Source organism: Sparus aurata, chromosome 4, assembly GCF_900880675.1.
Source record: "Sparus aurata chromosome 4, fSpaAur1.1, whole genome shotgun sequence".
Taxonomy (NCBI): Eukaryota; Metazoa; Chordata; class Actinopteri; order Spariformes; family Sparidae; genus Sparus; species Sparus aurata.
This window is the reverse complement of record NC_044190.1, coordinates 17,777,834-17,802,921: the sequence shown is the minus strand read 5'-3', so window position 1 is coordinate 17,802,921 and position 25,088 is coordinate 17,777,834. Positions and strand designations below refer to the sequence as shown.

Below are 25,088 nucleotides of genomic sequence, written 5' to 3'. Positions count from 1 at the left end.
CAAAGACAGACCTGTAAACATACTCATAAATGCATGAATGTGTAAAACTGGTGATTACCCTTTAATTTAGAATCAGCCCCTGTGATGGAAACATGGCTTTTCAGCTTGTTCAGGCTTTCAAAAGCAGCAATAAGATCAGTTTACAAAAGAGAAGTCGTCTGATGTTGAATCAAACCAAACACAGTTATTTTGTTTTTTCTCAAGTTTGACTTTATTTTGACCAGATTTCTGTCTACATTATATTTGTAGTCTAAGTGAGTGGTTCCCAACCTGGGGGGTGCCAGAGATCACAGGGGGTGCGCACAACTTGTCTGATCTGAGGTTGTGAGGTTGCCAAAATTATATTTGTGCACATAAAATTTATAAAATCCCAATAACACTCCCAACTTGATAATCAAAACTCTGTATAATCCAAATTGAAACATATTTTTGGTCCACATTTAAATTCATTAAGCTATTTTTTTACCAACACCCCTATGAGTTAGGCCTATTCTGTTTCTTTGGTAGGTGTGTGTGTGTTTGTGTGTGTGTGTGTGTGTGTGTGTGTGTGTAGGTGTGTGTGTGTGTGTGTGTGTGTGTGTAGGTGTTTGTGTGTGTGTGTGTGTATGTGTTTGTGTGTGATACACCTGATGACACAAAAAGGAAGAAATGTATCTATATACATTGTAAAACAAGGAGAATAAGAGCAAAAACCTACAACTGTTTATTTTTGCAAATAAAAGTTTGTAATTAATCACTTTATTCTTTTAGTGTATGCCGGTCGGGGTTGGGGGTGCCTGGTTGTCTTGGACACAGGCAAGGGGGGCTTCAAGGAAAAAAGGTTGGCAACCACTGAGTAGACCTAACAGAAAGCATGCAACTGTGTTGTGATCAGCAGAACAAGTCTGACTTTACTGTAACCTTTCTTTCTAAAAGGAGTTTTCTAATGACTTATGAGTCCTAAATGAGTTCCACTCTTGATGAAGAAGATATCAAAATGGCGGGTTTTTGGATGGAGAAGTTGTTTTTTTTTATATAAGAATACAAAGTATTTTAACAAGGTTTTGATAAAAAAAACAAAAACAGCAGTGAACCCTTCAACCTCCAGACCGTCTGTAGTTGTCTAAAGTTACAGCTTTCTGTCAATGCTGCTATAAACACGTGTTTTCATGCGCTGCATGTTCTGCAAACCAAGTGTCACTTTACATCATAAAACTTTCCCTCCTATTTCCTCATGGAGAATTTATTTGTGTGAGGCGGGATCAGGAAGTGGGCCTGGAACTAAACGTTCTCTGCTTTGTAGTCTGCCAGGCATGTACACCAGTCACTACACCAGTGGAGCCACTCATGTAACTGTGTGGCACAGTTTTGTGTATTTTCTTTCTCAAAACTCTGTATTTTATCTTATGATAACTGACAGTCAGCGTTGTTGCACCAGAGCCTCTGACCACTAGTCGCAGCATTGTGCCGCATTGAGTGAGTGATCTTACTGAGGCCTTCTCCAGGGAGGGGCGAGGGAAGCACAAACCCCTTCCAAGGCTCCTCTACTTAGCTGCTGACAGGTTAGCTAGCTGTCTGTGAACCAGGTGGGATCTCAGTGAAAGGATGGACACAAATTAGCAACAAATTTGGAAGCACCCTTTCAAGTTCAGTTTCTTCTTTCTCTGCATCAAATAAACGGTAAGTACATTTCAAATGATGAAAAAGATGTGTTGGTGTGCTCGAGGACTGTCTTTATACAGTCAAACTCCAGAAAAACACAGGTGCTCTTGAAGAAAAGGATCGGCACAACAAACTTCATGAGTGGAGCAAGAAAAGAAATACTTGAAGTAGGTTAAAACTCAAAACCTTTATTTAAAAAATGGCTACTTACTTACAGAAGGCATTTCATCTCCAACATGGGATTCATTGATATCTCCACCTGCATCCACTCAATCAAGAGTGGGTGACACTCCTTGCCAAGTCTATAAAATGTTTGCTTGATCTTGATCTTGATCTATATAATATTTTCTGCTCCACAAATGAGTGCCTGAAGTTGTTTTTTCTTCTGAAGTCTATGACTATGTCAGTGGGGGAAATGGTTCAGATAAACTGCTTTGGGTAAGGGTTTAGGTGGCTTTGGCCACTAACTAAAACAACATAAAGGAGAAGCAACCACCACCCTACCACCAGCTTACAGAGTTGTTACAGGAAAAGGGTGTGAACAGACAGCATCATTAGTCATGTTTCTGGTCACCTGATGAATTGAAGCGTGATATTCTCCTTTAACTTCTGGTTTGGTCCTAATGCTGACGCCGAGCTTGTGCTCCATCATCAGCTGCTCCACTCATGCTTCTCCATCAGTTGGCTGCTACTTCTACTCAGCTGATTTGTGACAACTAATTATGTTCATTGAGGTGCACAGATAGGCCATTATAACCTGACACTTCTCGCTATTACTCTGCTGATGTACCAGGTGACGATGTTTATGTCCGTTAATGAGGATTAGCTCTCTCATCGTTGTCGATGCTCGAATTCATGAAGAGCTCCATCAAGGAACAGAGCCTTTCCTGCCAATTATAACAGCTTACTATAATTAGTCAACTCAAGAGATGTCAAAGACAGAGGTTTGCAGCCCTCATCACAAGTATGGTTTAGTATCAGAAAAAGAAGCACTATTGTTCTGGTCAAATTTTTAGTTTTTAAATCGACATGTTTGCTCCATTCTTCAAGTCGCCGTTCACTCTTTCAGTTTTAAACAAGGACCATCATCTTTCTTTAAGCTTCACCCTTTGAGTGCCTTAAAAATAACTCATTCAAAATTAACAAATTATTGTTTGGGCATATATTATATTGCACAAGTGGATGTTGTTAGAAACTAGAAAGAATTGTCATTTAACATTTTGCAGATGTGCTCAATGTAAGCATTTTGCAATTCTGTTTATTAGAATATTACGTAATTATATTGATAAAAAATTAAGTTAGATTGAATTTTGTTTCCCAGAAAATGTATTTACTGTCAACAAACATATTCTCTAGGATACAGGGTTGAATGCAAGTGGTGGAAGATGTCTTCAGATCAGTCACTTAAGTAAAACCACACTGTAAACATAAAAAGGTAATTCATGTTGTTGTAGTCGGTTGAGGTGGGCCTCATTCTGAACTATTGTGTAGGACAGCAAATAATATTATTATGGACTAGTATGTGATTTTTTTTACAGAAGTGTTATCCATTCACTGGATAAAAAAAAGATAGACACCTTATCTCGTAATTACGAGAAAAGATCTCGTAATTATGAGAAATGATCTCGTAATTATGAGATGAGGGAAGGCGCGTCATTCATTGTGGTCAAGCCAGCCGTGGTTCGCGTTTGCTTGGTCAAATCAGCTGCACCGTTTTTTTTCTAGTGCGCGAATCTAATAACATTTACGGTAATCGTACTGAAGCCACTCTAAAGAGCTGCTGGTAGTGACTGTGTGGGTCAGACTGCAGTCTCACAGTCAGACCCATGAAGCATACGAGGCTAAGGATTCTCTAGGGAGTACTTAGTTCAGCAGTATATGAATCTTGGTCTACTTATGGAAAATACGTTTTTCAATAACACATAAAAGTTGGGCGAAATGTCCTCATTCTTTTTCTCTGTTAAAGATTTTGACACAGGATTACTCCAAAAGTACACAGTAAACGTACTTCATATTATGCATGCAAGTAGTCTAGGAAGTGCTAAATCCAGCAGTTTATGAATCTTGAACTACTTATGGAAACAATGTTTTTTGTTGTTGTTGTTTTTTCTCATGTCGTCCTTTACTTTGAAATCCGGATACCTTCATGATACCTTCAGTTTATTACCGGGAGTATTTACTGTAAAAGTATGATCTCATAATTACGAGATCTTTTCTCATAATTATGAGATCTGGATCTCGTAATTACGAGATTCTGTATTTTTTTCTGTATTATTTGATTTATTGTTTGGTGAAAGATGCTCACAATTACCCAAAGTGACGATTTTTTTTTACAGTATTTGATTTGTGCAACAGAAAGTCATATATAAGAATAATTAAAGGGAGCGTAGCAAATCGATACGTGTGAAGTATTTTTACATAAAAAATGATTAATTATCAATGTAGTTAATAATTAGTGTCCGTCAGTTGACAAAGTGATTAATAAATGTATTGTCCCAGCTATACATGTAGAGTAGCCTATATACTGTCAGGTTGTTTGTTTTAAAACAAAGCATCATTTTATAAGCTCTCATATAATCTAGTAACTAAAGCTGTCAAACAATTGTAGTAAAGTAAATTGAACAATATTCGCGTAATTAGAAAGTGGCATGAAAAGAAAAGGTTCAAATTAAGTGCAAGTGCCTCGAATTTGTACTTGGTAAATGGTAAATGGTTTGATTGCACTTTTCCAGTCTACTGACCATTTAAAGCGCTTTACAGCACTTGCCACATTCACCCATTCACGCACACATATTCATACACTGATGGCGGAGGCTTCCATGCAAGGTGCCAACTGCTCATCAGGAGCAATTTGGTATTCAGTATCTTGCTCAAGGACACTTCGACATGCAGCTGGAGGGTGCTGGGATGCGAACCAGCAACCTTCCGATTACTAGACAAGCCGCTCTATCTCCTGAGGTACAGCCGTACCCTACATAAGTACAGTATTAGTGAGTGTAGTTAGATACATTCCACCACTGGTTGTTTCATGCTTTGAGTTTGTGGTTCAGTTATTTCCTGTTTTATTTTGAAGTTCTATCCTCAGGTATCTTGTTTCACTTCCCCCTTTTGTCTGTTTTCCCACCCTTTTTCTGTGTTCACCTGTGTATGATCAATTAATAACCCCTTGTGTATTTAAGTCGTTTTGTTCCCCTCTCTCTTTGTCAGTTTGTCTGATCTGCTTTGTCCTTGTCTTCCCGTGTGTCCCTATCCCGTCCTCCCCGTTATGTGTTTCTGGCTTTTGGTTCCTTATTCCTTGTGTTATTCCTGGTTTATACTTGCACTTTGCATTTTTGTTTTAACTTTGCTTTTTGGGATTGTACTTTGTTTTGCTTTTTGAGGGTGTTCTGCCTTTTAATTGCTACACTATGGATTTAGATTTTCAGCTTTTGTTATTAAAGCTCACTTTTCATTCAAGTTACTTGCTTTCCTGTGTGTCTGAGTCTTGGTCCCCTTTGTGTAAACCAGGTTGGGTAGTGACCTGCTACCAACAAGTCCAAATTAAATAACACCATACATTGTCGTTTTTATCTGATCTGACTTCATGGCTAATATCGACAGGTTGCCAACATTTTTGCTTTCAGCAACAAAACAACATGCTACACCTGCATCGTCATGGTGCTCAGCACCTGCGGCATGAACTGTTGTGGTTCTGCTTGACGATGTCTACTGTAGACCTTAGCTATTTTCGAACCTAGTGGCTTAGAAAGTATGTCATGGAATGTTGTGGCTAATACAGATTTGGTAATAACCCCCTCACACCTTGCACAGCCTGGTTGCAAAGCCCTCTGGTGACGTTACGTTAAACCTCCCTGCAGCTGCGCCCACCACACTGGATTAGTTCTGCGTGGGCATTAAAACAGAGAGCAGACTACCAGAGGTGGACTCGGACTGTCTGAGGGGCCGGGGCAAAAAAAAGGGGGGGGCACCAGCTGCATCCTAAACTATTTTAAAATTGTTTAAATTCTACGATATTACTGTTATGAAAACACACAATGAACTATTAACAGTTTAAACATTTATGTAGAGGCCAGCCAATATTCTAGCATGCAGGACAGCCAGGAAGGCACTGAATTCTATTTTCCTGACTGTTGGGCAACCATAGAGAGAAACATATTCTGACATCTCTGAATACACAACAGGTGAAGGATTTTTTTTTATTGGCTATTGTTGTTGATTAATTGGGTACCACGAATGTTAATCAGGCTTCTAAGCCACAGTCTCGAAGCTAGCGGATGTTACTCTGAAAATTAAAAGTAGTGATGAACATGTTATTGTCCCTTTCTGCTCCAGTGGACTTCTGTTTTTACTCCAGTTTCTATTATTATTATGTCACTCTGTTGCTCTGTGTCTGACTGATTGACTGACTGGTTGATGAAGTGTGCTGGTGGGCACATAAACACACACACACATACACTCACACACACTTTCGCTCCATTGTCTGGATGCCAGGCTGATGTGTAACCCCCCCTCTCAGCCTTCTATCACTGTAAATTTAGCAACAGAAGCTTCTCAGCTGCTCCTTTCCAAAACCTGAGCCCTCCTCTTCCATCCACAGTATTTCATCCATCTCCTTCTCCAGGGTCATGGCTGCCCACCCCCCCTCTCCCCACCTTTTCCACACATAAACATACATAGTACACACACACACACACCTCGCTCTCATCCCACAGCCAATAAGGGCCTGATGAGCTCAAGTATCGCTATAACACAAGGACTTATTCTCTGAGCGGAGCCTGGAGATTCTTACAGACCGTCATCTTCATCGTCGGAGGAGCTTCTCTTCTTCTCTGAGGTAGGACGACCAATGACAGGCAGCGGTTCTGAAATCGCACTTCAGCCATCAACAACCTTTGTGTTTTTTTTACACTTTTGTTTCTCCTTTTTTGCCAAAATCGACTGGTTGTAGATTTTGTTTTTTATTGAATCTATGTGAAGGTGAAGGAAAGAGCCTCATGTTGAGAGAGAACACAGATCTGTCCTCCAACACAGCAGGCAGTAACTTCAGGAGGGATGTCTGAAGTATGTGCAGACATGTTCTGCTGCATGTCAAACATGTGTAGTTTATGTTTGGGACAGTTCACAGTCTGGCTCTGGAGCAGGAGTCCATTTTCCTGAGGCAAGATTGATTTAACAGATGGTAAAAAAAAGATGGATCTCACTTTATGTCATTGAATCCTTAAAGCTTAAATTTGATATGTTTGTATCTTTTAAGGACATAGATCAGCATTTGAAATGATGATGTAAAACCAAAGAGCTTCAGAGAGAAATTTAAATAATTAAAGACACACACAGTGAAGTACAATGAGAATGAAATTCATGTTAATTAAATTGGATATCTTCTCTTTCTGTGTTGTTGAAGTTTAAGACAACTAAGTAAGCTGTGATTTCCAGCTATAATAGATTATGTTTTTTATGTATTTAATTTACTTTCCGACTGTTTTTACCTGCATGCAAAGGCTTTGTGTAGGTAATGGTAGTCATAAAATGGCACACTTGCCACATTGGCACTGAAGTTTGGCATTGGATGTAAACTCTGACCTGCTGAACTGCTGACTCAATATGAACAAAATTCCTGGGGATACAGTGAAGGTCCCTTAGAGAGGCTCACAGATGTAATCGCAACCAGTGCTCATCTTCAGCCCAAAGTCTCAAAGAAACAATCCTTCTCTGAATGCCAAAGCCTCAAACCACACATTTTCCATTTGATTCATTTTCTACTTTACTTTTGTTGTATTATCAACATTTTTTGTTTTTCACATATCATTTAACAGTGTGGTGCTGGTCCCCATGAGCACGTGTGAATGTCGACACATGAGACACGCATGTTCACACACTCACAGCAACACAGTTCATCTTTCTTTTTTTTTATCTCTGTCTAAAATGTTCATCGTATGCATGCAAATGACAGAAATGTAATGATTCTCTTCCTGTAACCTCTTTATGTTGAACATTAAACTGAGACACCGGCAGACATGATGTTCTGAGATTGTGATGATACGTTCACTGTCAGGGACAAAATACCCATTCTCTGTCCATCTACCAGTTCCTCTCTTCTCTCTTTGTGAGACTGGTGTGATGTTTCTATGCATTCGTCTCATATTTCAGTCTAAATCTGCTCTCTACTGGCTCAGGATATGATTTCCTCCGCGGTCTCACCTGTTTCATCAGTCTTTCGGTTTCAGCGACGAGTTTTAGTTTCAGATAAGACTCAGGAACACTTCTCAGCATCCAGTGCTCTCATACTTAAGAAATGAAGTGGCCACCCACTAAATATACAGAGTGCCGAAGTGTCGGTATGTACTGAGTGAATGCTGGACACACAGAGGTGAGGCCGCTGTCAGCTGTAAGTCGATCAAAGAGCTCATTTGTTGGAGGAGCACAGTGATTGGCTGTTTGAGTGCAGAGGATCCTCCCGCCGGACCGAGCCGAGGGATTAAAGCAGCTATTTGGACACTGTTCCTCAGCTGATGGGTAGAAATATGATACAGAACTAATCCCTCAAGTCCTCTGCAGCTGTGCCCACTGCTAAGTGTGAAGGAGTCATCCAAAGACACTAAATATACATGTATATATATGTATATATATATATATATATATATATATATATATATATATATATATATATATATATATATATATATATATATATATATATCAAATATGATATAGAAGATACATTTGCTCCAATAGAGCTTTTCCTTTGGACTGAACTGATGTCACAACATTAGCTGAGCTTCAGAGTGCCTATAGGAACATTTTGGGCTAGTTAGAGGGGTGTTCCCTATTTTTTGTTATCTGTGAAAGCTGGTGTTGAATCCAGGAGGGCATTTATTAGGTTTGAAGGACTGTCTACAACAACAGTGAAATACGTTTGGTCTGTACTGTATGCATTAAGTTGAGCCCTTGTTATAAAAAAAACATTCTTTTTTTCACCTACCTCTGTTACTATGGAGGTAAACTAAATTTCATTTAGAAAAAATGCCTCTTAAAGAAAACTCTAAGGCTATCATCCAAAATCATTTTATTAGTTATCACAATTTAAATTTATTTACAAAAGTACAAGAAAAAAAACAATTGACCTTTTTCTCACTCTGAAATGTCAACCAAGAAGTTTGTCAGTTTGATTCTTATAAATTCTCTTTGATTAAACAGCCTGGGTTAAAACCTTTTAACCTAGAAAGGCCACTTTTATGCAGAAGCTAATGACTGGGCTAATTAGCTCACTAACAAATGAGCATGTAAAATGTAAATGTGAAGTGGGGCACATTGGGCCCACAGTCCACCAGTTGAATAGGTCTGCAGTAAACCCTTTTATTTGAGTGTCAGAATTCTTTTTTTTTTAAAGTTCCCTTGAGTATTCCAGCAGTGGAATTTAAAAAGTACTTTCTGCAATTACATTCCTAATGAAAAATTTTGAATATCATATGCAGACATTTACACAGAATCCGACCGTTTAACCCAACTAGGTATTTTGATGAGTATACCGAACCAAATAGAGACAGAGAAATAATAAGTGAGCATAAATGAGAGTCCTACACTACCCAGTGTGGATGTGTCAAACCTTGAAACAACTTTAATTATAATGTTTGATTAACAACATCAACAGGAGTGGCAAAGATATGACATCAGAACAATGTGGCCGGTCAGTTGCAAAGATTTTCCTGGAACATTCATTACAGTGTTCTAGAAACAACCAACATGGCCACGTTAGATAAACCAGAGCATACGGTTCGATGACTAACCGACAGTTATAAAATATGATTCATACTGTAAGTGTCCAAAATCACGATTTACTGCTCCCTATTGTGTCACCTGTTTACATTGTACTGTGTATTACATATCTTATCTTGTATATTTTTTGGTATCTTGTGTTGTTGAAAATGTTTTAAGTATTCTCTCAGTGAGAGAAGAATATTCAAAAACCTGACCTTTAATGATGCTGGCCCTTTAAGGGATTATGTAGTCTGCAGGCGACAATAGATGTCTCCTCCAACAATCATTTGATATTAATACGCTAAAAATAGAGCCAAAGACATAAGTGTTAATGATGTGGGGACCTTGATTGGAATCTCAGGTCTTGTAATAAACCTGGAAAGAAGATAACACCTCAAAAACAGCTGAGCAAACTGTTCTGGTATGGACCGAGTAATAAATTCCTTGAGCACAGATTTAATATAATCTGTAACTGCATTACAGATAATACTAGCATTCAAAATCTAACTCAAGCAAAAGTGCAGAGCACATATTTTGAGTATAAAAGTAAAAGTATGACTGGAGATGGGTGTTTATTTCTGCAGCAGGACAGACAGATGTCTCTGTGGGGATCAGACTCTAACCTCTTTATATCCACAAAGTCTCTGCTGCGGTTTCCACCCTGTCAACTCATCGTGCTGTCTGTCTGTTCCCACAGGTGTGAAGCCTGCTGTCACCATGTCTGACACTGAGGAAGTGTAAGTGAATCCCACACTGTCAGTCCTGTGGTTTCATCGCTCTTAACTTTAATGAAACCAACTGATGCAGAGAAGCCAGCTGGAATTTCATGTTTGATTGATTTCTAAATGTCTTTTGTTCATTTTTCAGGGATCAGCTCGAGGGTAAGTGACAATGACTCGCTATGCTTTACTTCATATCCACAGTCTAACAACCACAGTAGATAAGGTGAACTCACAAAATACATGTTCTTCTTCTTGTGTCACCCCTTAATGGTGATTTTGTGAAAGATTCTTTGTTTTCTTCTTTTATTATAAACAGTTTTCAAAATGTATGAAATAACGAAATGTTTTTGTTTTAACCATATAGGTTGTATACATTTGTAACAACAATCTAAATATAGCATGTATTTATTTTACAAATACAGTAGCTTGACTTGACAACTTTATAATGTAATTGTGAAATAACACCATGTTATGTTTGTTTCTGTTGTCCCACTACATGCCTTGTTTTTTCCAAAACTGAAGATGAGGAAGGTAAAGACGACTGAATCGATTTTAAGACATTTCTTCACTGCACTAATTTGTCAGCTGCCTGATTTCACGCTTAAGTTGAAGTGTTTGACACCGAGACCTGTTCACTGTACAGGATATACTAACATCAGCGCAGAATCACTTTGGGTTTTAGGAGGACTTCCTTATTGCATCGTGGAACTTGGTAACATAAAGCAAATCCGACTCTCTGGTGGATGGATCTCCCTTGTTGCTTTATTTACTCGGTTTCATTAGCTTTGTAGATTTGTCACAGTATCATACATGCCTTTTATACTTAGACAAAGCTGTTTGTGTTTTGTTTTTGTTTTTTAAGTGAGGGCCTATTTTCTAGGGAGAAAGCAGACTAGGCTAACACCCAGCTGTCAGTCAAACACTTCCAAGTTAAGGGTGACTTTTTTGTTTTTCAGTCGCATGGTCAAGAAAAAAATGTGATAGAGCTACTCAGCTCTCTACATTGATTTTCTTGGCATGTGACATGTTACTGTCATCTGTATGTCACATCAATGCAACTGTCATTGACCTCATTCACACAACGGCCATATTCTCAACAGTGATGATGGAAAACTAGCCTAACTGGACAGCTTGTCATGAAACTTAACTCACAAACACTAGGCCACTCATCATTCATCACAATACATTTAGCAAAAAGTTATAGCAGGCTGTTACAAGATGTAGGTTAGGTGTTTCACTACAAGCTAGCTAACTAGCTTACACTCTGCTAGCTAACAGTCTAGACGTTGTATATATTTATATATATATATATATATATATATATATATATATATATATATATATATATATATATATATATATATATACACATACACACACAAAAGATGAATAAGCATCCATCGTCGATGGATTTTAAAAATGCTAACAGTTGTAAGGCTACTCTTGAACATTGTTAGCTCCGCATTTTTAGTAGTTTAAGTCATTGTTAATGTTGATGTAGGGTTATTTTGAATTCTGGAAACAGTTGTAATTTAGTTTGGGGAAACACAGTAGCCTATATCAAAGCCAACAATTGTAGAACTCTGCATAAAAGTGACATAGGCCAGCCTACATGGCTGTCTGTGACCACAACAATTCTGCTAAAATCCTGCCTATTAAAATGTTATTCCTTTTAAAATAATCATTATATTATCAACATTATCATTGTTGCACATGTGCATAACAATCAATGACATTTGATTACAGTGCCTGTTATATATTAATGAATTCTACATAAATATATAGGCAAAATTATCTTATCTTATCTAAATTATTCTTTTTTTTATCCAGTGTACAGAGCAGCTTCCTGAGGCTGTGAGATTCCTCAATTCACCTTCCACACTCCATTTCATGAAATATATTATTTAGTTTTTTCTGTGAATGTTGCATAAAAGGACTCAAGCCAAGTTTTATTTTTCTTCGTAAGTGCTGTAACCTCACAGTATTAGGATGTCAGGAATTTTAAGATAAGGAGTAATATTTAAAAAAAAAAGCCTTTATGATGGCTCTAGGCTCCCATACCCCAAATTCATTTGGACCTTTATTTTAATAAGTTTCAAGCTAAATCTTTTATCTGTTTGCATAAAATCAGCACAAACTGGCTCCTCTTTGGACAGGTTTCCACCTCAACAGTTCAATATGGCTTCTGTGTGAAAGGTTGACTGACCTTCTCTCATCATCATGTGTTTCTCTCTCTCCAGCAGCTCTGTCCCTCGCTCACCTATCCATCCTCTGTGTTACTAAAGTAATCTCTCACTTTTGGTTTCTAATGGCTCTGTCATGTCTGTGGTCTTCATTAACGGCCTTCTCCGACACCCTCCCTCTTCCCGGCGGTTTGGTGCATGCTGCGTGCCCGTAGCCCAGGAGGAGGTAGTAGAAGTAGAAGTAGCCCCTGAGGCGGAGGCCCAGGTAGAAGCAGAGCCAGAGGTAGAGCCTGAACCAGAACCAGAACCAGAGCCAGAGCCAGAGGAGGTGGTGCAGCAGGTGGAGGAAGGTATGTGGCATGGGCGGTCCTTTCACCTTTCTCCTGCAGGACATTCAGCACTCCGTAGGATAGATAGACTGTCCTTTCAACATCAACACACTGCATAACATATCCTGCCTGACAAGTCAAATTGGTCTCAAAGGACAGCGAGGCATGGTTTGAGTTTTTGCCCAACTTTTACATTTTATTTCCCTCATGTGTTGTTTCGGTTATTGCCTTTTGAGAAATATTTGATTATATTTGAACACTTTTTTGAATCAAATCACCATTTTTACAGTCAAAAGTGGATTTTGTTATCGAAAATGATAATTGTTAAAGCATTAGTTTCGTCTCTCCTGGATAATGTTTACGAACCGCAACTAAATCAGTATCATTTTAATTTCGATTTTGACACACAGAGACTCTACATTAGCAGGTTATCTTGCCTGTGAATGAAACATTAGCTCTTACTACAATAAAGGGACCACTGCCTCTCTTTTTTTGGAAGGAACTCCTTTATAACCTATGCATCAGAGTCATGTTCAGAGCAGATACAGAGTCCATATAATATAACATTTCAGGAAAGCTAAGAATGGGCAGAAATTCAAATCATGCTCAAACTGGTGTTGAAATTTGTCCTTGATGCAGTGACAGAAATCTGCCAGTATGTGGAGATATTTTCCCAGCGTAGCAGTTACTATCTGTTTCCTGGTGGAGATAACAGTGGAGTCTCTGCAGTAGACATTATTGCTGCTACATCACACTCTACTGGCAGATTTACAGACAGAACATTTGAAGACTACAGGGTCGATTGTCTTGTTAGGTTTGATATTTTTGCAGTCCACTAATTTAGTTCCTCTTCAGCTTCCCGTCAGCCCTTTCCACTGGAGTTACCTCCTTTTCAGAACTGCCCACAGAAGTGATTTAAGAATTTGTGAAGTGTCAGGATACATTCTGGAACAGCGGGAACAGATGGAATTTATTGTTTCAATAAACAAATACTAAGGCCACATGTTATCTAGCTAAATTAGGCATCAGCATGTTAGATACCAGCTGCACATCTCCTCCATACAGTATTTTGACTGTGTAAGCATAAACATACAGTGTAGCTATTTAAGCCAACATAATGGTTCAGAGTTACATTAACCCCAGTGGTGGAATGTAACTAAGTACACTTACTCAAGTACTATATCCAAGTGAGATTTCAACTTGGACTTTGCTTGAGTATTTCCATTGTATGCTACTTTATAATTCTACTCCGCTACATCGTAGAGAGAAATGTTACTACATCTATTTGATGTGTTTTTATGATATGATCAGCACGTTTTTCTCCCAGTGCATTAAATATGGCGGCTTGTTCTGTGGCCCAGTGCTTCAAACTCCGACACTATAGGTATCCCTCCAGAATCATTTCCAGATTATAGAGAGTAACATACTGACAAAATTGCACAGGAGGATGTGCTCTGGGTCGTTGGGTGGGTCAAATGCAGGACTTCCACCCAGGAGATCTTAGTTTGAGTTTTGTGTGTGACCAACAGTTAAAATTGAACTGTTCGTAACTAAAGTTAGGTAACTGAACTTATGTACTTATTTCAATCCATAATAAGATCTTGTCTTAAACACAACTTAGTAGTTTTGGTGCCTAAACCTAACCACGCGGCAACTGTTTAACAATGTTAACCATATGGATCTCATAGTATGGTACATTTTTGTCAGCAAGCTTTATTTTGTATTTATGTTTGCATCTTATTGGACATTAAATTATTCAATATTGCCAACTAGACCGCGTGCAAAGCAGACGCTAGAGGGGAAAGTAGTGCGTCATAGTTTGAAGCTTGGAACCACTGACCAAACCTACCTTATTTGACAAGGTAGGAGTGAGAACACGTTGGTATTTCTACTTTTACTTGAGTGAGGGATCTCACAGAAATCATTTAGTTATGAGAGACCCACGTTCACCCCGTCATATCAAAGCAAAGAAGTTATTCATGTTTTTGTTTTTTTTGTTTTTTTAAAGATCATCAGCTAAGCTGCAGCGTTAGACCAACTTTAGACACACATGGGTTTACTCCAGGTCACTGTTAGTGTGAAAGGACTGTCAGTTACACAGATTGCTGGGGTTTGCATTTGGCCATATTTAAGAGAAGTGTAGTATATCTGACATCATGACCTGGGAACTCCTGGAGATGAGAGCTAATGCTCCAGAATGAGTTGCACTGTAGAATAAACTGACTCTTTTCATAATCATTTGCCTTTTCCACCTTAAAAAAGACAACCCACAGGATCACAAAACATTTCTGAAAACCTTTTGTTTTGATTGCCCAGCTAGCAGCGTGACCTATGGATTTAGGTGCCAAATGGTGCGTCTGTCCCACACTTGGGTGGGAAAACTAGGGGAGTCCTGGTGGATGTTCATGGGCGGCCAGAGGATAATTCCTTATGATATTTTTGAACTCCTTACTGTTGGTTTGGAACCACATACATTCAAGGTCAAAACTTCTCCTTGACAAACACTTTGATCAATAGTGAGTTTCCCCATAAAATGTGTTGTGAATATTCATCTTCCTCAAAAAGCAATCCTGATATTTTAGGTGAACCTGGACCAAGAAACCACCATCAAGATTTTGGTAGAAATTAACTTCCATTTCCGGTACTTCACTTTAGTTAGACTATCAGGACAAAATTTTAACTGTACACAAGATATCTCTTTAGCTAGCTGGCACTACCATGAGCTATTTTCTGTGCAAATTAAGGTCGCCAACATGGTACACCACTTTGATTTTAATAACTTCAGCGTCTTTCCTTATGCCACCCTCAAAACAAATTTAAAAATACAGAATTACTGCTGAAAGAAGCTAGCATCAAACAGTTGATTCATTCCAGTGTCATGAAGGTCGCAGTCACTAGGGGCAGCACACACCAGCAGTGTGTAATAAACACCTGAACCCATTGTTTTCTATGTAAGAACACACACCTGCAGCATCAACGTCGGGACACTGCCGTATCCCCATCTTCACTGTGTCTACTCTCGTTTTCTCACGTTCGCTCCCCAATCGGTATGTCACGTCAAGGCCTGTGTGTTGCACTTTAGTCTTGTTCTAATGAAGAACACTAAAGTGCCTTCCGGTCTCTTCGGGCTCCTCGAAGAACCTCCATGAACCCCTGTTTTTTAAATGCAGTGCACTGCAGCAAACACTTGGGCTTTGCTTTAAAAAATGTCCGCGGTTATCACATCACATCACCATCAGTGTTAGCCGTCACACAGTCAACACATTTTGTCCTGTTTCCAACACTACTGGTCAGTGTCAGACGTGTGTTTTGATTATGAGCTGTGCTTTATGTGATGAAAGGGAGGGGAAGAACATCAACTGTCTTTACATGAATCAACTACCCTGTCTCATCCGTCACCATGTTCACGTCTCATTTCGCTGTAAACGATGATCACAATTGGCCGACTCAGGTTACAGTCTTGAAGGCTGTAGCGGAGAGTATGATGGGTAAATTCAGTCATGTAAAGCTGTTTCTTTGCCTCCCTTCAGTTCATGTTTAGCTTCTTTCTTTCTGTGTGTAGACGAGGAGTGAAACTGGCACACTGCTCTAAAGCATTTACATTGGGGTGTTGTGATGCACATTCTTCATCCAATTCCTCACTATTCAAGTTTGTTTGAATGCTTTTTATGATCTGAGCAACCTGTTTCACACAGATTGAGTCACTGCAGAAGTCCCAGGCTTTACTCTGTGCTTGCTGAACTTGCTTGTATCATTTTAGATTTATACTATTTAGCTCTGTTTCATGAACAGCTGACTAAGAAATTGCTGACCACTTGTATGGAAGATTTACTACACCTAAATGAAAATGAAATAGTCATTGTAGTATGTTTCCATTATAAGTTGTATTCATCCATAAAGAAAGACCCCAAAACAAACTAAATCAAACCTCTGACCCACCAAGTTATATTGGCTAGCAGGTTGTAAATTGAAATTGTTTCTATCTTTTTCTCACCAGATGTTTTTTGGCATTTTAGCCACCAATGAAAAACTAAATAAGTCATTTGTCAGTTAATTCTAACAAAGTCACATGACAGTTCATAATAAAGTTTATACGAGCATTATCTTCCAGGTCTGGTTTTGTGTGGTTATTGTCAGGGAAAATAAACCAAAATTTAATGCTAATAAAAGAGGCAAAATGCAAATCTTACTTTCCAGAATCCAGGTCACACAAAGAAGTATAACAATGTGACGGTACGTCCATCTTTGCTATTGAAACAGGACAGTCCGTACACACCAGAGTCACCATCACCAAGTGGGACTTGTCAGAAAAACATAGGTCAACAGCAGGTCCTGTTAAGTGTTTTAACTATGTAAACACGTATATATATACATATATATAATCAATGCTACGATTTTCTGTCAATGGCAGTGTTGCTTAGTAACAACTGACGATAATATTTGGGACAAAAATTTGGGCGTGTTACTTTCTATTAATAGCAGGAGCAGCATATAGTGTCCTGTCCAAATAAGACCTCAGGATTGTCTGGAAAGCCTTCAGAGTTAATGCATGGCATGATGGGACTTCTGTAGCGGCCGCTGCAGCAACATTAAAAACACGAACACCTCCAATTTTGTAAATGTGCTTTATAAGCTGAGCAGCATAAAGAGGACATGACCAGGCTGCCCAGTCTGACCACTAATGATCTCTGTTCTGCTCTTGCTTTGGACGCTTGCTGCATGCAGAGGCCTATGAAGAGGAAGGTATGTTGATTTCTTCTCTGTTCTTCTCATTGGACCTTAAGTCTGTTTCCTTGTCTCCCTGGCATTCTTTCACACATGAATAATTCAAGCCTTGTGCACTTATTTGTTTAAATGATCCTCCTTGATGGAAAGGCAGAATTTATCCATTCACTTTGGTCTCTGCGTGGAGGAACAGGGCGAAGGATTAGGAAATGCTGAGTCACGGTTAAGGGCCCCACTGCTCATCTCTGCTTCTTCTCTTCTTTGCATGAATGTGTCCGGCCAGTGGACGAGGGAGATCAAGATGGTAGTTTGTATTTCCTGCTGAGTCGCTGATGCTTTGCCTGCGTTTTCCTCCCGTGTTGTCTGTCTTTTTTATTTAGTGTGAGGGTCCCATAAAACAGTAAAAAGCTAATCACAAACTTGGTTACTCGTTTTTGTAAAAAACAAATCCCACTTGTGTTTTTTTTTTACCATGCACATCAATTAACTGTCAAAGTCCTTGTTGTGAAAGTGTGCGATGACGTATGTTCAGACAATTAAACTATTAAATAGTTAATGTGGTGATTTATGGAACACAGTGTACTGATCCTGATTAGTCAGATGCCCCTGATCATATTGGTTTGATTTACACACTAATGTACAACAAATTAACACCGTAAATTAGAACAATAAGGTAACACTGTGTACTGACAGCACTGAAAACAGAGGCTAACACACAGGCGCCGGACCACTGATCGTGACAAGTGTTGCTACATTGAGACTCACTCAAATGACTCCGAAACAACCTGCAGCCCTCAGATGTAAACTCATCCTTTCCACATGGATCGTCCCCCTGATTAACCAGCTGTCTTTTAGTCTTTTTCCATCTCCACATTTGTGTTTCTAACAGTCTGATTTTTCTCTTCTCTCCATGAAAAAAAAAAAAAAAAAAAACAGAAGAGAAGCCAAAGTTCAAGTGAGTACATTGATCATGTTATCCATCAAGTTTTCACACTGCTGGCACCTTAAAGTTATTCCTTGTTGTAATTTGAATGTTATTTCCTCCTACAGACCCAGTGCTCCCAAGATCCCCGACGGCGAGAAAGTGGACTTTGACGTGAGTCACCCTGTTTGCGTTGACTGATATTTATCCAGGGAAAGCTGAGTAAATTAGGGTATCATACTCAGGGGGGCCTTTAGGTGAACCGCACGTGCACATGTATGAGTTCAGGTGCGTCTTCTGTGTTGTCATCAGGATAGGAAAAATATAATTTCAGCGCTCAACATATCTACCAAGGCCAGCTTTGAACACCATGAACGTAACCTTTTCGTTGCTGGGTAATTTACAAAGTATGGTTAGCTTTCCTGGAGCTCTTTAGAAAAGACTGACTTTATCAGCGGCATGACAGCTAGCTGGTGGTATGGAGAGTTATTTCCTCTCACACAGGAACAGAGTGTACAAGCTAGTTGCCTGTCAGCAGTAGCCTTTGTCATCTGTTCAAGTGCAACTGTGCAACTGCGGCATGAGGCGCTGTAAAATTCAGACTTCATCGGACTAAGCTCTTGGTCCGATGGAGCTCTTGAGAAAAGACTGATTTATCAGCGGCATGACATGAGCTGAAAGGTTTGTTCAGAAAGAGCCATGTGCATTATAGCATATGATACGTTTCTGTGACTCAAGGGCCCTGACACATAAGGCCAAACGGTCGGCTGTCAGACAATGTCAGAATTGCCTGTGGCCTTATGTTTTGTGGTGTGTCCCTCGTCTGAGAGGTTTCTCCTCTCACACAGAAACAGAGTGTACGAGCTAGTTGCCAGTCAGCTGTATCCTTTGCAAGTGCAACTTGGCTGAGACACAGGCGATGTGAGGCGACACAGCAGTAAGCCTTCATCGACACAAATTCTTTAAAGAAGGTTGATTGACTGACACGCATACAGACGGATCAGTGTTGAATTCCAACGTGTGGTGCATTGTTTGTGGTTTCATATTGGGATCGTGATAAACGTATATGAAAATGATAGAAATAAGTACAATCTAAAAAAAACAAACAAGAGTGATAAAAATAGGAACATTTGGTAGAGAACATAGAAAATCGGGACATTTGAGTGTTTTACAGATATTTGTCAGGGCTCACGACACCCAGCTTGAAACAATATAGATATGTAGGCCTTGTCTCGGTTCCCCCACCTAGTTCCCCAGCGTTTGCAGGACTTGCATATAAAAGAATTCACATTGACAGGTGAGAAGATCCAGAAACCGTTTACCTAAAAATTTTATACACGCTTCTTCCACTCAAGGCAAAGAAGTCTGAGATCAGTTCCAGTCAAAGTGTGGTGTGGTCCTGTCATGCAGTCAGAATGCATCCCACATGACTCCCACAGGCAGGAAAATCATTTTCATGTCATGAAAGCATCACTCATTAGTCAACACTCCTGCATTGTTAGCGAGAAAAGTGAATAGATAAAATTCTTTACTGATGTGTGAAACGATCTTTATGACGCGCTGTTATGTTTCTCAAAGAGGCATGGATCTTTTTACTTCTTTGTGGCCCACATCTGTGGTTGCACTCCCTTCAGTCACGTTCTTGTGGCTCCCCACCTATACAGTGTTCCCACGTTTCTCGACTGTCGGGAGGTTGAGCAGGTCAGCCACTTATCACGGGGTTTGGGATTTTGATCCTCGCGCCTCCTGTCAGTAAGTCCTTGAGCAGGACACAGAACCACAGTTTGCCCCTGATGGTCATGGCAGGTTGTAAAGCGCTGTTTAAAGACAAGGTATTTCTCAGTAAAGACATTTTTTTTGCAAGAAGCTCCAAGCTCTGTGCTTCCCCTCCTGGTGCTTTGGTTTATATTTGCTAAGAGGATTGTATTTGCTTAAAACCATGCTCATAGTGTTTCCTTTTGCCTTTCAGAAGCCAGGTTGTGTTAATACGTGTGGGTTGAGAAGTAAAAACATTGATCCTGTCAGTCAGTGAAATCTGTCTCCTCATGACCTCTAACAGGACATCCAGAAGAAACGTCAAAACAAAGACCTTTATGAGCTGCAGTCGCTGATCGACGCTCACTTTGAGTGCAGGAAGAAGGAGGAGGAGGAGCTCATCGCTCTCAAAGAAAGAATTGTGAGACTTCGTCAAAAGCACCCAGTCCCAGATACGTTGAAACAAATCAAATAACTGAAGCATCTGCTTCCTTTCTGCACATGGTTAAGGAAAAAACAGTGACGCATTGTGTTTTGATATTTCCAGGAGAAGCGCCGTGCTGAGCGAGCTGAGCAGCAGAGGATTCGCGCTGAAAAGGATAAAGAGCGGCAGGCCAGGCGGGAGGTATGCAGCCTGTGAACTGTCACACCAACTTTATTCCTTTGATTCTTTCAACAAAAATGACCCGTCTCGAATTAGATTCATCTTTACAAATAGCCATCAGTGGTGATGTAGATTAGGAACTTCTGCTATGGAGAAGACACTGACGGATTTAAAGTGTGATTCTTCAGTTTCAAGTCTGTTGCACATCTCCAAACACCTAGCAGTGATGCCACACCCTGACTACGTTTCTGATCTACCCTTTAACCTTCTGTGGACTTGCAAAACAAAAAAGCGAAACCACGTAGGACCCATTACTTATTGATGATATATGTTTTAAAATTCATTTTTCAGGCTGAGAGGCAGAAGAGGGAGGACGCTGACGCCCACAGGAAGGCTGAGGATGAGGCCAAGAAGAAGATAGCGCTAAGCAACATGGGATCAGGATACAGTGGCATCCTGCAGAGGGTAGTTTCTTTTTTCACTTATTTCATTTATTGTTCACTAAAATAATGAATTATTTTTCTTCTGTCATTGCTTCAACCTCAAATAAAACAGGTAACAACATGCAGTGTTTATGAAGAGTTTTAACTAGTCGGACTTTTCCAGGCTGAACGGAGGAGAGGCAAGAGGCAGACCGAGAGAGAAAAGAAGAAGACGATCATGGCGGACAGATGCAAGCCCCTGAACATCGACAATCTGAGCGAGGACAAGCTGAGGTAAGATGCGGTCCAGAACATACAGCCACAGCACCACAGAGAGCATCCGATATTGTGTTTTTCGGGTGTAAGCATGATTTAAAATATACGTTGCATCACTTAGTGAGCCAACACCTCACTACGCATGAGCTTTCTTTATGAGAGATCGTAAAGTTGCTGCTTGCCACAAAACCTTTCACTGATAAACAATATGCTCCTGATCAGCAGACCCTGCCTGGGAATTTTCATGTTTTTAGGTTTTCTTCAGTTTTTAAGTTGTGTATAGGTGTGTGTAAATGTATGGGTATATTGCAAACAGGAACTGCTAATAACAAATTTGGCTTCCTTTTAATGGTGTCAAATGTAAAAGTAATGTAGGCTTGAGTAGTCACCCGTAAGTCACTGATGTGTAAAAATAAGTTTATGTCATTGATTGTTCATTTAATGTTTGGTTCCTGGTTTGTGTTTTCAGGGAAAAGGCAAAGGAGCTCCTGGAGTGGCTGAACAGCCTGGAGGCAATCAAATACGACCACAACGAGAAGCTCAAGAGACAGAGATATGAGGTGTGTGAGGAAAGGTTGTGTGTCTGTGACTGCCGCAACATCCGTTCTTAAATTCTCATTATTGAAACAAAACAAGTAATGGTAGTGTTCAAAGACAAAGGAATCTCCTTGACCTGGATATGTGCTTTCTTTTCTTATGACATGTATTTTTTTCTTATTGATGAGGTTGAGTTTTCAGCTCTTGGTTGCTTCTCCTGTGGTGGGACAGATAGTTTGGTAGTTAACCTAAAGTACTGTAGATGGGGTTCAATGAACGGTATTTTGATGAGGAAGACGTTGTATCCTGCTGGTGAGATACCTGCTGTATCTGCTTCAAACACGGCTCTTTGTCTTTCAGGTGATCTCTCTCAGAAACCGCATCGATGAGCTGCAGAAACAGTAAGTCGCTCCCCAGCAACATAAACAAAGATGTAAGAATGGCAAAGAAACTGTGCTTCACAGTTTCAGACTAGATAATATCTGTGAGCACCTGCTCAGTATGTTCACACTGGACAAGTGACAAAACAATCCAACTTTAATAACAACCACACACACTTTGGGTATGTGATGGTGACACTAATGAACTCGATGAAAAGAAATGTAACTTAAAGAGGATTGAATAAATCTAAGATATTTGCTAATAATTATATATATTTTTTTGTTATTTGTGGTCAATATTATAATGCAATATAATCATTGGTAGAGGAAGTAGTTGTTAATTTGTTAATTATCTAACATATTTTAGTAACAATAATTATATTTATGAATGTAAACACTTATTTTAGTTTGATACAGTTAATAATTTTATAATATATCACTTGTTGTTTCTACCAACTAATATTTCTTATTGTCTTCTCTGTTTATGTTTCAAATCTCATTTTTTTTTATTTCAATAGTAATATCAGGCGGCCAAATCGAACCTTATGGCAAGCTCACAGGCCCGACACTAGACAGCCCTGCCTTATGTGTCAGCTTAACAAATACAGTTACATCATAGTTTATTCTGGAATAGATTTGAGTAGAGGTGGAGCGCCGTTTAGCTCAGTTGGTAGAGTGGGCGTCCCATGTACAGAGGCTTTGTCCTCGCTGCAGCGGACCCAGGTTTGACTCCCGGCCTGGGTCCCTTTGCTGCGTCTCACTCGCCCTCTCTCTCTCCCTGTTTCCTGTCCAAGTCTTCAACTGTCCTATCAATAAAGCCAAAAGGCCCAAAAAATACTTTTAAAAAAAAGAAATGAGTAGAGGTATAAAGTAGCAGAAAGTTGTACTTGGCTAACGTATATATGTTCTTTCAAAAACTCAATCAAATGATTTTGTTTTTCGTTCATTTTTGTTCTGTTGTAGTTTCAGAGAACACACTTTAACCAGAAGAGAAAGATTTTTTTCTGCCCAAACAAACTAAATAAACAAAGTCTTTTTGTTTTGATGGCTGAATAAACTGAATAAACAAACTGACCATGACAACATCATTTCATCCTGGTTCACTTATTTTCCTCTGAACACAGCTTGTTTATTCAATTATGGATGCAAAAATGATATTTCTGAGTTTGTATTATAACTCATTAATAGTCTTAACATTTAATTTCGGAGGTTGAATTTTTCTCCAAAACTACGTAATGCCCCTTTTAATAAAGTACCTGCACAGTAATAGAGGCAGAGCCATGGTTTTGAGTGAACACTAGAGGGCGCAGTACCGTTATAGGTAAAAACTGTATTCTACCTGAACTTGTCCAGAGGTGTGTTTGTCTCCCCCTGTTGTAGTCTCCACACTATATCTGCTGTAGATATGCTGTATCTATCGCCACTGATGAATTTGGATCCACCATGAAGCTTCACTATACATATGTGACTCGTTTTTTTGCTTTTTTCTGCACTTTGCAGTAGCAAGAAGGGAGCCGCCTCGCGCCGCAGGAAGTGAGCGGCTCCTCAGTGATGGTCAGCCCGGACAAGAGGTGCCTCCCCTCGGCTACAAGAGTGGCTCAGAGCCCGTAGACTCCCTCAGCTCCGGAACAAAGGCAACTACTGGCAACAGTCTTACCGCCTGTGTCTGCTTGAGTGACATGGTTTATCTGGATGAATTTAGCTCCAATAAAGAAATTTTAACTCCGTGTGTTTATGTATAAAAGAGATACAAAGAATAAAATGCCAGAAGTATCCTCCAGTGTGCACTTTGTCATCTATCAGTTTGCCGGTTTGATCTATCTATTGATCTAAATGTATTATTTTTAAATTAAAGCTTGAAAATACAGCCGAAGGAAAAACTTATGAAAAAAGTAATCTCCCAGACAAGTAAGTATCAGCAGCTTATCATGGTGTTGATATATAATATAGATCTTCATATAGCCTATTGTGAAATTGCACATTAGGCTATTAAAATGTTATTATATATTACTTTTAAATAGATATGTTATTGTTGAGCGCATATTTTACAACACATGAAGTTAGAGTTTCAGAAATCTTTTGCAATCAATTTGTCCCGTTCGAAGTGTATTGGTAAAGTAGTATTAATGATTGGGAAAATGATAAAGCTCGAACAGTCTGGATTTTAAATGAAGATTTGAAGCTTAATGGATTTCTTTTTCTCATCCGAGGTGTAGACATTAATTGAAATTACTCATCTTACAAAGTGCTGTTGGGGTTAATATTGGAAGATCCTTGCCAAAAGAAACAAACAACCATTTAAGGGGATGAACCTCTGTTAAAGGTGCACTATATGGTTTTGGGAAGACATTTCATTCAGTAGATAAATGATTTTTCTATGCCTAAACAAACTAAGTAAACAAACTGTCTTTGTTTTCATTACTGAATAAACAAACTGGACTTAAAGGACAACACAATGTCATACTGTTTTACTTTGTCTATATTTGGCGGACCCTGCCACAGTGTTCTGGGGACCTTATTTTAGAGTTTGTATTATTATCTCACTAATATTGTAAATATTGAATATGTAAATGTAAAATTTCTGAGTTTGTATTTATTCTCCCAAATTTGATGGCTTCGAAGTATTTTTCTTGCACATAGCTGAACTTTCCTGTTTATTCTTTTTTAGTCAAATGCCTTGAAGTGAAGCGCCTGCGGTATCTTAAAACAAATGTTAAGTAACACTTAAGGTGATAAGTGGTAATCAATAGGTAAATAGTCCCTTAGAAGTCATTATAAAATGCTTATTAACATTATTATGCATTAATAATATACTGTATGTCTTCATCGAATGAGTA

At 39.2% G+C, this 25,088-nt stretch overlaps 1 protein-coding gene across 8 annotated transcripts; it reads left to right on the top strand.

Annotated features, from left to right (window-relative positions):
- Positions 1-6,331: 6,331 nt before the first annotated feature.
- On the top strand, positions 6,332-24,026 carry LOC115580720 (troponin T, fast skeletal muscle isoforms-like). Of its 8 annotated transcripts, XM_030415333.1 has the most exons (16): positions 6,332-6,475; positions 10,094-10,133; positions 10,264-10,277; positions 10,641-10,649; positions 12,517-12,651; positions 17,356-17,373; positions 17,639-17,659; positions 18,292-18,310; positions 18,406-18,451; positions 20,337-20,453; positions 20,580-20,657; positions 20,988-21,101; positions 21,243-21,352; positions 21,804-21,894; positions 22,232-22,272; positions 23,752-24,026. In XM_030415333.1, exons 2-16 carry the CDS (start codon positions 10,114-10,116, stop codon positions 23,786-23,788), a joined length of 870 nt encoding a protein of 289 aa, XP_030271193.1. In that variant the 5' UTR covers positions 6,332-6,475; positions 10,094-10,113; the 3' UTR covers positions 23,789-24,026. The 8 variants fall into 8 exon arrangements, with proteins under 8 accessions (XP_030271193.1, XP_030271194.1, XP_030271195.1 ...); XM_030415334.1 differs by lacking the exon at positions 10,641-10,649; XM_030415335.1 differs by lacking the exon at positions 17,639-17,659.
- The last annotated feature ends 1,062 nt before the right edge of the window (positions 24,027-25,088 follow it).

What these genes read in the sequence shown, in the direction of transcription:
- LOC115580720 (XM_030415333.1), top strand. Translation starts at nt 10,114, where the DNA reads ATGTCTGACACTGAGGAAGT. An exon ending in CTGAGCGAGGACAAGCTGAG is followed by an intron (nt 21,353 to 21,803) that starts GTAAGATGCGGT and finishes TTGTGTTTTCAG; the next exon opens with GGAAAAGGCAAAGGAGCTCC. An exon ending in ATCGATGAGCTGCAGAAACA is followed by an intron (nt 22,273 to 23,751) that starts GTAAGTCGCTCC and finishes TGCACTTTGCAG; the next exon opens with TAGCAAGAAGGGAGCCGCCT.